Source organism: Pelophylax lessonae (assembly GCF_965119305.1).
Source record: "Pelophylax lessonae genome assembly, chromosome: 2".
Taxonomy (NCBI): Eukaryota; Metazoa; Chordata; class Amphibia; order Anura; family Ranidae; genus Pelophylax; species Pelophylax lessonae.
Window position 1 is genome coordinate 349,982,791 of NC_138769.1, and position 16,790 is coordinate 349,999,580.

Here is a 16,790-nt window from a genome sequence, read left to right on the forward strand (position 1 = left end):
CACATACAAATAAAGGTTGTTGTAAAGTGTATGTGACTAAATTGTGTGTTGTGTGTAAACACTATATACACCTTACAAATCATGCCTTCATCAAGGACAATTTGCTGTTTCTCTGTTAAAAAGAATGAGATCAGAGCAGAAAAAAACACGTATATTTGTGTGCCCTTTTCAGCTAGAATAGCACGTGTTGTCCAAGAGATGCTTTGTAAGTTTATACTTCCTGCTGTATAGCCCTCTGTTCACTGCAGAGAGGAATGGATTGTGATTGGTGAGAGCAGAATTCCAATACTCTTTTCACCACCCACATGAAGGTCCAGAAACACCCACAGTAACCCTAGGACCCACCCACATCAACTCCCAGAACTGCTACAGGTTACTCCCATAGCCTGCCCTGAAACTACACAGGCTCAAAGGATCATGGGACATGTAGTATCAGGACTGGTAAAGGAAGAAAACAGGAAGTCAGAGAACTTTGAAATTCTGCCAGGAGAAGCAGTGACCTCACAGACACATAAACCTGTTTGTATATTGCTAATGTAGGTAAGTTACACACAATCTGACACTGGGTTTGGGATTCATTTACATGCACAATGCATCTGTTGTTTTGGGGAGGAAAAAATGGAGTAGTTCTTTAATGCAGAGAATGCATTAAGGTAAAAAAAAAAAAAAACTTGAAGTTTTAAAACCCCTTCAGCTGTCCAGCATCTCTTTAATTGTTAAAATATTGGTTTAGGATGAACTGACCCTCTAACACAATCTTGCCAGTATTCTCTTATTTCATCTTGTCTGTTCATATTTATTGCAGGAGCAGAGACACCTGACTCATGAGAATGTGCAGCGGAAGCAGGCTCGAACAGGTGATGAGAGGGAAGAGGAGGAGGAGCAGATTAGTGAGAGCGAAAGTGAAGATGAGGAAAACGAAATAATTTATAACCCCAAAAACCTTCCACTTGGCTGGGATGGAAAGGTCAGCATCTTTCTTTTTTTTTTTTTTTTTTTTTCATTTAATCTGCTTTATCACATATACCATGTTTATGTATACTATATATGTGTGTTAGTTTATGTGTGTGTATGTATATATAATATATATGTTATAGCAACAATATTCTCATTATAATTTCATTAGTAATAGTAAAATAATTATAACATTGTTATTTTATATAATTTATAAATATTTTCATTTTCTGCCAGCAGGTGGAGCTGTATTCTCCTTTTTCATTTTTTCCTTTTCACTTGTTGAAAAACAAAATCCAGTTTACAAAGTTCACTAGTTTAAGTTACACAAGAGAATTTGTGTGTCTTTGACCCAAAATCATTTTACTTAACCTTTTAAGTTTGAAGTGTTCTCCCTTTTCAGCCACAATTTTGTTCAGTGTTTTACCTAGGCAGCAGCTTCTCTTCACTTATTCCTCAACTCTTTCGCTGCCAGAGCCGCTTTTGTTTTTTTGTTTTTTTTGTTTTGTTTTTTTTTACGCATGTTTAAAAAATACATTTAGGCCTGAAGTTTACTTAAAACGTGTATACTTTCTGAAACCTGACAAACTACAGAATAAAATCATGATTTCAGTAAAAAAAAAAATGCATTCACGGTACAAACACACAATAAACTACCCAATTTTTGAAAAAAGATGAGGCTGCATTGCATAAATCGATACCCAGCATGTCAAGCTTTAAGGCTCCGTTCACATATTGGACGCCCATGCCATTCGGTTTGCGCGATTTTATCGCAATTCGTCGAGCGACAATCGCAGCAAAATCGCACCGCGTTTGGGGTGCCATCGCAAGTCACGGGATTTGTACGGGCGCCCTGCGATTTGCAATGATTCGGGATCGCAGTCAAAATCGATGCAATTCTGCCCACAATCTGGGACTCCAATATGTAAACGGAGCCCTAAATTGTCTGCTCCCGTGAAACGGCAACAAACTTTAATACTGTGTATTTTCCATAGGTGGCGCCTTCAGTGCCCCCTACAGGTCATCAGTTTACAGTTGCTAAGGAGCTCCTGGTTCTAGAATTGTTGCTCTCACTCCGGCATGCCTAGCAGTATTTAATCTGTGTAGCACAATCAATGTTTTTGTGCATAGGCACCCCTGATGTGTATGTATGTGGGGGGGGGCAGGGATTTTAAGTGCTTGGGTATTACTTTAATTTTTTACAGTTTAACAGTTTTTACTAAAAAAACATTTTTTATTAAATCATAGACATGTTTCCTCTGTAAATATTTTTTTTGGGGACAGGTTCTCCTCGAGACATCCAGTGTCTAAAAGACCCCTGATGTCTCACCTGTCCCCAAGTGAATCGAATGCAGTGCAAATTGTACAAACAGTATGGTACTTCTAGGTCCGCAAGAAGAAAGGGAGGAGAGCAGATGTATTTTCACTAGACTTCCTCTCCTCTACCCAGTGGCAGGCACCTGCCATGCTAATTAGCGCACGGAGCCCATGATGCATATCAAAAATGCTTGCGGGCATGGGGGTCTGACGTTACCAGGGTTATTTGCAAGCGATTTGAGTGGCTACACAGCCACCAAAGTGCTTCCATTTGTCAGCTGGCTTGTCAGATATACACACTCCCAGCAGCTGCAGCCACCAGAGGTGTGTGTAAAAAAAAAAAAAAAAAAACTGTCAGGTCTGCACGATGTACAGACCTGGCAGTTAAAGTGATTCTAAAGTCAAAAGGTTTTATCCCTAATGCATTACCTGTGTGTTTCTGTGGACGCGCACAGTCCAGCTCGGAAGTGCGCCTGCATGTGTCCCCATAGCAGATGGTTGCAATGGAGGCACACTCAGGAGAAGATCAAGGAACCCAGAAGAGGAGGTTAGGGGGAGCTCTGTGTAATGTCCTTTCACAGAACAGGCAACTATAAATCCTTTTCATAAATAAAAAAATCTTTAAAGAGAATGTCCAATGGTTTTTGTGTAAATGTGTGTGTGTGTGTGTGTGTGTGTGTGTGTGTGTGTGTGTGTGTCTATATATATATATATATATATATATATATATATATATATATATATATATATATATATATATATATAATCTTTTTTTTTTTTTTTTTTTTTTTTATTTCAAGTGGTCAGGAATCAAGTATTAAAACGATATACAATACACTGTGATCTCATTTTCTATCCGTTTTTTTTTTTGTAGCCTATACCGTACTGGCTCTACAAATTGCACGGACTTAATATAAACTACAACTGTGAGATTTGTGGAAATTACACCTACAGAGGGCCCAAGGCTTTCCAGCGCCACTTTGCAGTAAGCCTCTCTCTAATATGTTCTACAATTAAAGCTATATTATTATTGTTAATATTTATTATTTTTTTTTTTTTAATAAGCCTTACAAGTAACTACCGCTAATTTCTTTCTGCTCTGATCTCATTACCAGGAATGGAGGCATGCACATGGTATGCGCTGTCTGGGCATTCCAAACACAGCTCACTTTGCTAATGTCACACAGATAGAAGATGCAGTTTCCTGTAAGTAAATATGTCACATTCCTTGTTTTATGTTATCTGATTATTTTTGAACCAATAAGCATGACTGGTGCTTTCACACTTTTTTTGTATGTACTGTGCAGTACAGCTGTCGAATGTTGCAGCTCTAAGTTGGAGTCAAGGGGCTTTTTTTTTTTTTATAAAAAGTAAAAATCTTTTCAATGGAATGTTTTCTAAATAAACTGTATCTAGGACCGCCAGAGCAATTTGTAAAAGCTTTCAGTGCCGGTGTTCCGTGAAAAAACCATACCCGTGAGAAAACCATACCCTCTTCACTTCCGGTTCCGCTACGGAGGGTATGGATTTCTCACGGTAGTTAAACTTGCGGCGCTTACATTAAAACAGCTGATCTGAAACGTAAATCATCTCCGCTCTTCGCCCTGTCACTTCCCTCATCTCCGGTAATAAATATAAAAGCGGATCACGGAGCCGCGATCGCCGTCACATTTACATCTCATACACCCACCGCCGCTTTTATATTTATTACCGGAGAGGAGGGCAGTGACAGGGCGAAGAGCGGAGATGATTTACGTTTCAGATGAGCTGTTTTAATGTAAGCGCCGCAAGTATTACATTAGACACAGTGCCGTGAGAATTTCATGCCCACCGAGCATGCGCACTTGTCTAATTCTTTAATGTTCAATCACGTATCCGGGGCTCTGAGCATGCGCACTGCTGCGCTGCTCAGCTGTTTCAGCCCGGAAGTGACGACGGTATGGTTTCTCCACGGGGTATGGTTTTTTAACGTTACACCGGTTTACACTTATGCGATGCGGGAAGGCTGCGAATTCGCAGCCTGTTCCCGCATCGCAAACGCACCCCTGGCAGTTCACACTGCCATATGCGATACGCTGGGGGTGTCAATGAAATCTTAACGACACCCCCAGTTTGATTGCATATCGCAGTGCGATCTTACAGTTTGCACAGGATCGGATCGCACAAGTGTGAACCACTGTGCGATCCGATCCTGATGCGGCTGCAAAAAAGGGTCATGTGCGACTTTGCTGCGGGTGCGGTGCGAATTTAGCCATACAAAGTGTATGGCTAAACTCGCACAGCTGATCGCATGTAATGAAGGAGCAGTGCGCTCCGACATTACTTGCGATCGCCGCAGCCGCACTAGTGTGAACCGGCACTCAGCAGAAAGAAATATTGCAAACCCCAGAAATCCTTTGATTGCCGTTGCTGTTTCTAGACAGCTAATCATTGAAGACTGGTGGTCTGCTTTGCTGCTGAAAGGGATTTTTATGCTGAAAATAGCTTCCCTCTTTAACTTTATCTATTTATTACTTTTGCAAATATTGTAAGGTTAACTAAAATGAAGGTTCAAAGTGGTAATACATTTTGTGTGATATTTCAGCCTGTGTATGCTGTGTAAGACAATTTGATCATTTGTTATGTGCGCGTTTTTAAAAGTTTTGAGGTTGCCTTTGGTCCTGTCTGTAAGCTCTACCCTGCCATTGCTGTTAACTATGTGATGATTTTTTTTTTTTTTTTTTAGTGTGGTCAAAACTCAAGTCGCAGAAAGCTTTAGAGAGGTGGCAGCCTGATACAGAGGTAAGCCAGTGATATCCTTTTTCATTCTCATTGGAAACAAACAGGCCTTCCAACTCAACAAATATTGAAGGCTTATTATGTTGCACAAAACAGTTATTCTTATCCAGTTACTTTCACTTCAGTGCTTTAACAATCGTTTATAGGAAACAAAGCCCCCAGGGACTTTGTAGATCCCTCAAAGGTATATATTCTGCTTGCCAGTAACACAGTCACTGTTACACAGGTGCCTCCAATGTTCACCTCTAACGTGGTAACCCAACAACTGGTGTCACAACAGTGCGTTACCCAGAAACAAAATATTTCTTCCCTATTAAATGCATTGTGTGTTTTTTTTTTTTTTTTTTTTTTTTTTGGTAATTTCTGATTATGTAAATACTGCTTTGTTTTTCTGTTATGTCGATGTTTGATGGTTTATACATTTCAGTAACCAGAAGTGAGTTTGGGACTTATGCCCGCATGCTGTTACTGAATGCCAAGTAAATGGAAAATCCATAGTAGTATATCCATCCACAAACCTATACAAGATATACTGTATATATTATAAATTTGAATGCTTCAGTGAAAACAAAGAAACCTGCTCATTATTGGACATGTATGTTTGTATTCGTTGAATTAGAATATATTTTTGAACAAGTCATATTCAGGTTTTTATTTTCTTGTTTAATTCATCTACAGCACACCGGAGACTTTGCCACTTCATTTATTCATACAGATTTTGTATCTATTGATTTTGGGGTACCTTGAGGTTTTTAAATCAGTATTTCTCTTTCGTTCATTGACAGACACAGCTCTCCATTATTCAGAACCACAGGGTTATATTGCCCCCTACAGGAGTTGAACACTAGGCAGAAATAAGACTTGGCTACGCCTATGGGCAGTTCTAGGTGGTATACATCCCCCTCTCTGCTATAGGCCTTCGGTTATTTTCTGCTAGTCAGGGGCAAGGACCTAGTTCCCTGCCAGGGAGCTGGCCTGCGAGTTAAGCACCTCACGAGGTCGTATACGACTGGGTCGTGGCCCTAGTCGCAGCGTTCCTTCTGGCTGACAGCCTCCCCATTTCGATGGTGAGGAGGTTCTGTCTGGAGTGGTGCCAGCCTGGTTCCTGGTATACTGAGTAGCTATACCTGTTGCTTTCAGTGCTATAGTGCAAGACCTGTTGCTTCAGGGTGTGATTGCCCTGGTTCCGGTATTGGAATGGTTTCAAGGTTTTTTTTTTTGTTTTTTTTTTTCTAACCTGTTCAGGGTCCCAAAGAAGGAGGGCAAAGTACCTCACGGCCCTGAACTGATATGTGTGGGTACAGAAGTTCAGAATAGTCCATTCGCATGGTGGTGGCATCCCTACATCAGGGGGACTTTCTTGAGTCTATCAAACATCAAGGATGCTTACCCTCCAATATGTGCCTGACACTAGTGCTTCCTCCCATTTTTGTTGGCTGCAAAGTTTTGCAGGCTGTTGTTTAGAGAGTCTGTTCCCTCTTTGGGCTCCAGTTGTTTTTGGTTGAGCTCCTGTTTACCTAGATCGTACTCAGTAGTTTTTATGGCCCCCACGTGCTTGTATGCATGCCTTACAATGTCGGGGCATGCTCCTTTTGAGACAACGGATTGTGTCCTGGAGTGTTTCCTCCCAGATCTAAACCAGGGCATCACTGAGCTCCTGAACAGACTGAGGTGCAACCTGGTGGCGTCAGACTAAAATAGAATGTCCAGAGGTTTTCTATTGGATTTGGGTCAGGCGAGCGTGGGAGCCATTCAATTGTATCAATTCCTTCATCCTCCATTTCCAGGAACTGGCTTCATACTATCTACACATAAGGCCGGGCATTGTGGTGCATCAGGAGGAACCCAGGACCCACTGCACCCCAGCATAGGGTCTGACAATGGGTCCAAGAATTTTTATTCCGATACTTAATGGCAGTCAGGGTGCCATTGTCTAGCCTGTAGAGGTCTGCGTGTCCCTCCATGGATATGCCTCCCCGAGACCATCACTGAACCCACCACCAAACTAGTCATGCTTAATGATGTTACAGGCAGCATAACATTCTCCATGGCTTCTCCAGACCCTTTCACATCACAGGGTGAACCTGCTCTCATCTGTAAAAAGCACATGGCACCAGTGGTGGACCTGCCAATTCCGGTGTTCAATGGAAAAAGCCAATCAAGCTCCATGGTGCTGGGCAGTGAGCACAAGGCCCAGTAGAGGATGTTGGGCCCTCAGGCCACCCTCCATGAAGTCTGTTTCTGATTGTGTGGTCAGAGACATTCACACGAGTGTCCTGCTGGAGGTCCTTTTGTAGGGCTCTGGCAGTGCTCATCCTGTTCCTCTTTGCACAAAGGAGCAGATTCTGGTCCTGCTGATGGGTTGGGGACCTTCTTTGGCCCTGTCCCACTCTCCTAGAGTAACTGCCTGTCTCCTGGAATCTCCTCCATGCTCTTGAGACTGTGGTGGGAGACACAGAAAACCTTCTGGCAATGGTACGTTTTGATGTTCCATCCTGGAGAAGTTGGAATGCCTGTGCAACCTCTATAGGGTCCAGGTATTGCCTCACGCTACCAGTAGTGACACTGACCCTAGCCAAATGCAAAACTAGTGAAAAACAGTCAGAAAAGATGAGTAGGGGAAAACATTTCTGTGGCCTCCACCTGTAAAACCATTCTGTTTTGGAGGTCGTCTCATTGTTGCCCATCTAGTGCACCTGTTTAACACCAAAGCAGCTGAAACTGATTAACAACCACATCAATATTCCAGCATTTTTTTTATATATATTTTTTTTTAAATTCATTCTCCAATTTAAGAGTTGGCAATGGACCAGTCACTTATGAAAGTTTGTTTGCTCTGTTTCTCTCTGACATCCGTATATGTGCCTAACATAGAGAAAGGTCAGTACTCCCAACAATATTCTAGAATGACTGTTTATCATAACAGCAAAAAAAACAAACCCTAACATTTCAAGGGTATGCAGACCCTCTTTCTCAAAGTGACAGACTTTGCCTGTCTGTCTAGGTCGGGCAAGGGCTTTCTTTAGCAGCATTTGTTCTATAGCACTGACTGACTGCAGAGAGCCTGAATTGTGCATTATGTTTTCCTAGTTCTTGGACCCCCTATCCAAACAGGCAAATTAGACAGCAGTACTGTCTAATTAACTAGTGCATTTTTCAAACTTGGTCTGTGTGGAAATGAGCATAAAAAAACTCCGGTCTCCTCCGTGTGACGAAGTCTTAAACCTTCATATTTTACAGCTGTCTAGAATAATATTGGATGCCAACAAACCAAATAGGCCAGTCCAGGGTACCTCCTTCCACTACCAGCATGTCTGTTTTTTGCTATTGTCCTAGGAGGATGGATGTCTTTCCTACATCTCAGTGGATTAAGAATAACTAAATTATTTTCTAGCTCATTTTCTCTTTGCCTTTGTCTTCAATCTGGAGTTTGCAGTTACTATGGTCACCTCCAGCTATCTGGGTTTTGCAAGTACCTGAGGCCTTGCCTCTTACACTGAGCTTATGCATTGCCCTACTGCTATGCATTTGCAAAATTTCTGATTCTAGACATGGGGAGAGTCAGTCCCACTGGTATCGTATGTCCACAGCTCACATTCATTTAATTGTTCTGTGGCCCCTTGAAATACACCTTATGACCGTGCCTGGAATCAAGTACACAAATCCCACATTAAATCTGCCAATTTTTTTTTTTTTTACCTATACATATTATTGAAATCAAGGAAGGATTGACCAATAACGTACAGATGAAACATTTTTTATAATTGTGTATCAGGGCATTCATTACAATTATTGTGGAAAAGAAAGTACAAACATGAGGCATATCAGAAATAAAGGGATTTTTTTTAAATGAAGTTTGTAATAAATGAATAACAAGTTAAAAAAAAAAAAAAAAAGACAATTTAGAGGTATTATTGAAAGTATGTAAATAATCAAAAACTATACATTATGAATGAGGGGTTGTGTTTAGTACCTATAGAGAAGGAGAGAGTTGAACTAAGGACGGAAAAGGTGATGGAAGGAGTAAAGAGGTCAGGGTAGTAGTAGGGGAAGGAGAGAAAAGGGTGTTTGTTGGAGTATTGGTTTATTTTACAAAGATAGTATGGTATATAACTAAAGTGTTTCCAAATGGATACTAAATGAGAAAGGATTACGTGTGTGTGTACCAAAGAGTCATTTCAGTGTGTGATATTGCTTCAGGAAACCATTTACTGGTGGCTATTCTCTATTAGTATATATCCTCTAAATAACCAATATTTTCAGGTAGTACTGCTGTTGCTTTCGTTGAAGCTTCCTTATTTTCTGTCATAAAATTAAACAATTGTATAGGGAATACAACCTGACTTGGCTGTAACTGTGTGTTTGTGTGTGTTTGTCTGAGTTTGTCTAATGGCTTGATTCTAATGAAGAATTTTTTATTTACAGGAGGAATATGAAGATTCCAGTGGGAATGTTGTCAACAAAAAGACATATGAAGATCTGAAACGTCAAGGCCTTTTGTAATGCAGATCATTTCTCTAGCTGTTCCATTTTCCTTTACCTCTATCAGATTCCCCAGTAAACTGTCCAAACACATTCTGTTTGCTAGAGCCCACTGATTGGGGTTATGTTTGCTTGTAAGATTGTCCTTTTTTAATTAAAGTATCAGCAACTTTTTCAGTAAATGAAGGCCATTCTTATGATTTCCATTTATACTTTTTGAAGAATGAAGTGTGAGATGTCTGATGACAGATCAGGGATATGTATGCATGTATGAGCCAGTCTTTCTTAGTGTCATGTTACCAACTTTAATGAACCCTTCCACTTTTTTTTAACCTAAACAGAGCTATTCTTATCCTGTGTTAAGGTGAGAACCTTGAGGTCTTCTGGGATTGAAATGAGACTTGCCCCACTTCCTGTCCCTCAAATTCCTTATGCTTTTATAAATTGAGTATTGTAGCGGGTTTATATGTGGTCAGAGTGGGGCTACAACTGAGAGCAAGGGCTTAATAGAGAAATGTGATGAAAAGAATCTGCCTTAGATGATGTAAATGGACCAGACACTTCCCCTCTTCTTGTCCAGGCCATTTTTCTGATTTCAGCACTGTCACATTTTGAATTGGTGATCGACCGATATCGGTTTTTCGTTGCCGATACCGATATTTTGGCCAATGCATATCGGTATCGGCCGATATTTTTGTACATTTAAATTTTGCAAAATAAACACAAATTTCGACATAAATCTCTTACTGATCATGTAAAACTTTATTTATTATAATTTTTAACATTAAGGGCTCGTTCTTCACACCTTAACTACATGAGAACTGATAGGAAAACTTCAATTGCAGGGACATTTCGTTTCCTATCATTCTGATTGTGCATTAATGCATAATAAACTGCTGCAGTAGTGCACTCACTGCAATAATTTTAAATCGCTACTGCAGTGCAGTCAGTGCAAAACTGCTAGAAAAAAAGCTAGACATTGGATTGGAGTCAGTGGACTACCTCCTGCAGTAGGGCACTCACTGCAACTACTGCAGTCAGTGCAAAACTGCTAGAAAAAAAGCTAGACAACAGCAAGACAGTGGATTGGATTGGAGTCAGTGGACTACCTCTGCAGTAGGGCACTCACTGCAACTACTGCAGTCAGTGCAAAACTGCTATAAAAAAGCTAGACAACAGCAAGACAGTGGATTGGAGTTGGACTGGAGTCAGAGGAGTACTGCTGCAGTAGTGCACTCACTGCAATGATTCACTGCAGTCAGTGCAAAACTGCTAGAAAAAAAAGCTAGGCAACAGCTGCACGGTGGATTTGAGTGGACACTACTCTTTTCAATACTCCCAGTTAAGTAGAACAATATTATAGTGCAGAAAGCAGAATATTTCAGCATGTCCATGGTCACCTGTTAAAGGTGTTTTTGTTCATACAATGCTACCACTTCATAAACATGCTCAGGAGGAGTGGAGGACAGAGGAGCAGAGAGAGAGGTATCTTCTAGCATGGGAAGCAAGTCTTTTGTAGCGTGCCTCATTTTCTCTCCACCACTGAAGAGGATGACTTCTGTCAATTTCTGCTTCTTTCAAATAGAGGTGAAGTTCATCATCCAGGCTCATAGTTGCAGATTCAGAAGAAATTGAATCCTCTGCATGAGGTCCCAATAAAACACTGAAAATGTCCTGATCAATTTGACCACGATGAAGAAGATTCTCTTCTGTTCGTTGACGTATTTTTGGACATTTTTTTGTTTTTGCAGCATATTATAAAAATAGTGATCTGGACTTGTCTTTTTTGCAGGAACCTCCTGTTGAATATCTTCTGTCATCCATTGTTTTGCCTTTGCCAATACATCATCAGTAGAGAAACATGGTTATTGTATTGAGGATTCAAAAGACTTGCAAGCACAACATTTTTAATCTGGTCATGCTTCTCAAAACGTATATCAATCAAAGCTCTTTGGCTTGACAGACCATCATTTGAAAGTTGGAGGGTGTTGTGTGCCATGACACTGAGGTATGACATATCAGCAAACCTCATTCCTTTCCGCAGGTTTGCTCCACTGTCTCGAAGTAGCACAAGTATCACTCTCTTTGTTGATTCCCCAGTCTTCAAGCATGCCTAGAAACATTTCTCTACTGTACTCCGGGTGGGATCCTTGCATCACTTTTTTATTCAACACCAATTGCCTTTTTGTCCATTCGCTGTCAATAAAGTGGCATGTAAGAATCATTAGTGACTCTGACTCTGTCCTGACCATCAGTCAGTCGTGAATGAGAGTGAATTGCCAGCATTCTTTGGTTGCAGCATAGCCTTTACTTTGTCAACTACCTTTTGGTGAATCTTTCCCAGCATTTTTGTTCGATAATACTTCTCACGCTTCAGTGTGTAGCTTGGCTCGTATGGACATCAACCGCTTGAATCCTGAGTCAGACACTATTGTAAATGGCTAGTTATCAGTTACAATCATCTCTGTGTTTACTCTGTCCAGCAGTTGGGATCTTCCATCTGAATCTAGGCAGCGACACCTGTTATTTTTCTGAAACATATCTGTTATGGTTGCCTGGGATAGTGGAGGAGGTATTTCAAAATCCCATTGATATTCATTTTTTTTTTTTTTTTTGTGCTGCATGATATAATTCAATATGATGAACTCTTAAATTGGCCCGAAGAGTTAACGTTTTTTTTGTTTTTTTGCAGTTACTGATCCCATGCTTATATTGTTTGTGTTGCACACTGCTGCTTTTGCTGGAGAAGGTTGAGACGAGAAATAGTCCCAGACCACACTTTTACTTTTTCTGTCCTCATCCATCTCCATTGCAATTTGAAAGACACAAAAAAGTTTTAAAAAAATGGCTTGCTGCCACCCTGTTGAGGGTCGGTCGGTGGCTGACGCCTGGCAGTGTTGGTGGCTTGCTGACACTCTTGTGGGTTGGTGGCTGACGCCTGGCAGTGTGGGTGGCTTGCTTGCTGGCACCCTGTTGTGGGGTGGCTGGCTGCTGTGTCACCCTGTTGTGTGGGTGGCTGGCTTGGGGTCACCCTGTTGTGGGTGGCTGGCTTGCTTGAACACTGTGGTGAGTGGCTGGCTTTGTGTCACCCTGTTGTGGGTGGCTGGCTTTCTGGAACACTGTGTTGGGTGGCTGGCTTGGGGTCCCCCTGTTGTGTGGGTGGCTGGATTGCTGGAACACTGTGGTGGCTGGCTGGCTGGCTTGGTTTTAACCTGTGGTGGGTGGCTGGCTTGGTGTCACCCTGTTGTGGGTGGCTTGCTTGCTGGAATGCTGTGGTGGGTGACTGGCTTGCTGGAACACTGTGGTGGGTGGGTGGCTGGCTTGGGGTCACCCTGTTGTGTTGGTGGATGGCTTGGGGTCACTCACCCTGGCCTGTTGTGGGTGGGTGGCTATGATATAATGTATCTTTAAAAATATAGTTTAAATTAGTCTGATGAATACACTGAACTATTGTTCATTGTAAAATACAGATAAGATTACAAGCTAGACTGGCCATCAGTGAATAGTATGGTGTCTAACTGATGAGATGTAAAAATGCCTCTTATTTATGACCAAGGAAGACAGAAATATCTGCTAAAAATATAAGACCCTTTTGTAAGAGACATTTTGTTCAAAAGAACATCTATGAACTTTCAATCACCTCTATACAAGATGGAAGCTGTGCTGTTCAAAATCTCTATATAGGACTGAATATACATGGCCTTTAAATATAATACCCTTTTTTCTTTTATTTAATCTCCCCAATAATCCTGACAACACATATAATTTCCTAACAACCTATCACACTTTTGAAGGCCCTGGAGCACCAGGACAATGGAATTACCCACAAAATGACCCCATTTTGGAAAGCAAACACCCCAACGTATATTCTATGAGGCATAATGAGTCTTTTGAACATGTCATCTTTTTCCACAAGTTTTTGGAAAATGTGGAAAGAAAATGAAAATGCATTAATTTTTTTTTTTTTTTTACAGTTGTCAATTTATAAGATATATCTAACACATAGCATATACATAGCAAAAATGACACCAAAATACATTCTGCTGCTCCTCCTGAGTATAGAAATACCACATATGTGAGACTTTGTCACAGCATAGTCACATACAGAGGCCCAACATGCAAGGAGCACCGTCAGGTGTTCTAGGAGCATATAATTTCATTACAACCTATCACACTTTCGAAGGCCCTGGAACACCAGGACAATGCAAACCCCCCCCCACAAAAGGACCCCATTTTGTAAAGCAAACACCCCAACACATAATCTAGGAGGTATGGGCTGCAGACAGGTACTCAGGTACACTGATCAGCTTCAGAAAGGTACTTGGGTACTCTGATGAGCTTCAGAGAGGTACTTGAGTATTCTGATGGGCTAGAGACAGGTACTTGGGTAATCTGTTCGGGTGCAGATAGGTACTCGGGCACTCTGGGCTGGAGACAGGTACTCAAAGTACCCGAGTACCTGTCATCAGAGTACCTGTCATCGGAGATTGCCTGATGAGCTGGTGACAGGTACTCTGGTACTTTTATGGGCTAGTGACCGGTCCTCTTTATTGGGGGGGCAATCAGTGTGTTTTGCGGTGCACTGTTATCGGTAACTAGCTGTTACCACAATCTCCTCCTCACACAGGATCAGTGTGTGAGGAGGAGAACACGGTGACAGCTAGTTACCGTGTTCTCTGTTGACATTCTGTGACCGGCTGTGATTGACAGCCGGTCACGTGGTAAAAAGCCAATTTCATTGGCTATTTACCTAGATCGGGGATGGGTTCTGTCCGAGGGACAAGGCTTGTCCCCGATTGCTGCGCGCCTCCTGGGGGTGTGTATTGAGGAGAGAATGAGCGGCTCATGCTGGAACTGCTCATGTGATCGGCTGTGATTGACACAGCCGATCACGTGGTAAACAGACAATTTCTGTTTGACCTAGATCAGGGATGGGCTATGTCCGAGGGACGAGCCCTATCCCTGATCGCTGCGCTGTGCGCCCGAGAGCGGGCGTACGTCATATGATCGACAAACACTTCCTGCCGCCGTCATTTTATTATGGCGCGGTATGGAAGTGGTTAAAGCAGGGTTAGGTTATAAAAAAAAATTATCCCAAGCTTTGAACATCTCACGAAGCACTGTAAAATATATAATCCGAAAATGGAAAGTGTATGGCACAACTGCAAACCTACCAAGACATGGCTGTCCACCTAAACTGACAGGCCGGGTAAGGGTAGCATTAATCAGAGAAAAAACATGGTAACTGGAGGAGCTGCAGAGATCCACAGCTCAGGTGGGAGAATCTGTCCACAGGACTACTATTAGTCGTGCAATCCACAAATCTGGCCTTTATGGAAGAGTGGCAAGAAGAAAGTCATCATTGAAAGAAAGCTAAAAGAAGTCCCATTTGCAGTTGCTGTGTCCTCTACATGCAAGAAGCCACGTAGGGGACACAGCAAACGTGGAAGAAGGTGCTTTGGTCAGATGAGACCAAAATTGAACTTTTTGGCCTGAGAACACTGTCACAAAAGATTGACACTGCACATCACCCTGAACAACCCATCCCCACCGTGAAACATGGTGGCAGCATCATGTTATGGGGATCCTTTTCTTCAGCTGGGGGACAGTTAAGCTGGTCAGAGTTGATGGAAAGATGGATGGAGCCAAATACAGGGTCATCTTAGAAGAAAACCTGATAGTCATCCAAAAGATTTGAGACTGGGGCGGATGTTCACCTTCCAGGAGGACAACGACTCTAAACATACAGCCAGAGCTACAATTGAATGGTTTAGATCAAAGCATATTCATGTGTTAGAATGGCTCAGTTAAAGTCCAAACCTAAATCAAATTGCGAATCTGTAACAAGACTTGAAAATTGCATTTTTCAGACACTCTCCTTCCACTCTGACAGAGCTTGATGTATTTTGCAAAGAAGAATGTGTGACCCCTGATATCGGTTCCTTGGTCTGAGGCCAAGGAGATTTCTGCTCCAGGGATCACTATTGACAACGTGAAAAGAGGTGACTCAATAAAGAATGGGCAAAAATTTCACTCTCTAGATGTGCAAAGCTGGTAGAGACTGGTAAAGGCTTGCAGCTGTAATTGCAGGGGAAGGTGGTTCTACAAAGTCTTGACTCAGAGATGCTGAATACAAACGCACGCCACACTTTTCAGATATTTATTTGTAAAACATTTTGAAAACCATTTATAATTTTCCTTCCAATTCACAACTACACTGAACAAAATTATAAATGTAATACTATTGTTTTTGCCCCCATTTTTTTATGAGTTGAACTCAAAGATCTAAGACTTTTTCTATGTACACAAAAGGCCTATTTCTCTCAAATACTGTTCACAAATCTGTCTAAATCTGTGTTAGTGAGCACTTCTCTGCCAAGATAATCCATCCATCTTGCAGGTGTGGCATATCAAGATGCTGATTAGACAGCATGGCCACAATAAAGGCCACTCTAAAATGTGCAGTTTTACTGTATATGGGGGGGGGGGGGGTCCAAAAACCAGTCAGTATCTGGTGTGACCACCATTTGCCTCACGCTGTGCAACACATAACCTTCGCATGTAGTTGATCAGGTTGTTTATTGTGGCCTGTGGAATGTTGGTCCACTCCTCTTCAATGGTTGTGCGAAGTTGCTGGATATTGGCAGGACCTGGAACACGTTGACGTATACACCGATCCAGAGCATCCCAAACATGCTCAATGGGTGACATGTATGCTGGCCATGCAAGAATTTTGAATGTTTTCAGCTTCCAGGAATTGTGTACAGATCCTTGCAAAATGTGGCCGTCCATTATTATGCTGCAACATGAGGTGATGGTCGTGGATGAATGGCACAACAATGGGCCTCAAGATCTCATCACGGTATCTCTGTGCATTCAAAATGTCATCCATAAAATGCACCTGTGTTCGTTATCCATAACATACGCCTTCCCATACCATAACCCCCTGCCCCCTTTGGCCACTCTATCCACAACGTTGACATCAGAAACCTGCTCACTTACATGATGCCACACACGCTGCCATCTGCCCTGTACAGTGAAAACTGGGATTCATCCATAAAGAATGTGAGCATTTGCCCACTCAAGTCGATTACGATGACAAACTGCATTCAGTCGAGACCCCGATGAGGACGACGAGCATGCAGATGAGCTTCCCTGAGATGGTTTCTGACAGTTTGTGCAGAAATTCTTTGGTTATGCAAACTAATCATTGCAGGAGCTGTCCGGGTGGCTGGTCTCAGATGATCTTGAAGGTGAAG

General features: G+C 41.9%; 1 protein-coding gene across 1 annotated transcript in view; it reads left to right on the forward strand.

Moving 5' to 3' along the window:
* SF3A3 (splicing factor 3a subunit 3) overlaps positions 1–9,713 on the forward strand; it is a 53,894-nt gene extending 44,181 nt beyond the window's left edge. Inside the window, exons 13-17 of the mRNA XM_082245360.1 lie at positions 806–967; positions 3,146–3,256; positions 3,387–3,477; positions 4,997–5,052; positions 9,475–9,713. Of these exons, the coding sequence (XP_082101486.1) occupies positions 806–967; positions 3,146–3,256; positions 3,387–3,477; positions 4,997–5,052; positions 9,475–9,552 (498 nt within the window). The 3' untranslated portion in view covers positions 9,553–9,713. The remainder of the gene's footprint in view (positions 1–805; positions 968–3,145; positions 3,257–3,386; positions 3,478–4,996; positions 5,053–9,474) is intronic.
* The last annotated feature ends 7,077 nt before the right edge of the window (positions 9,714–16,790 follow it).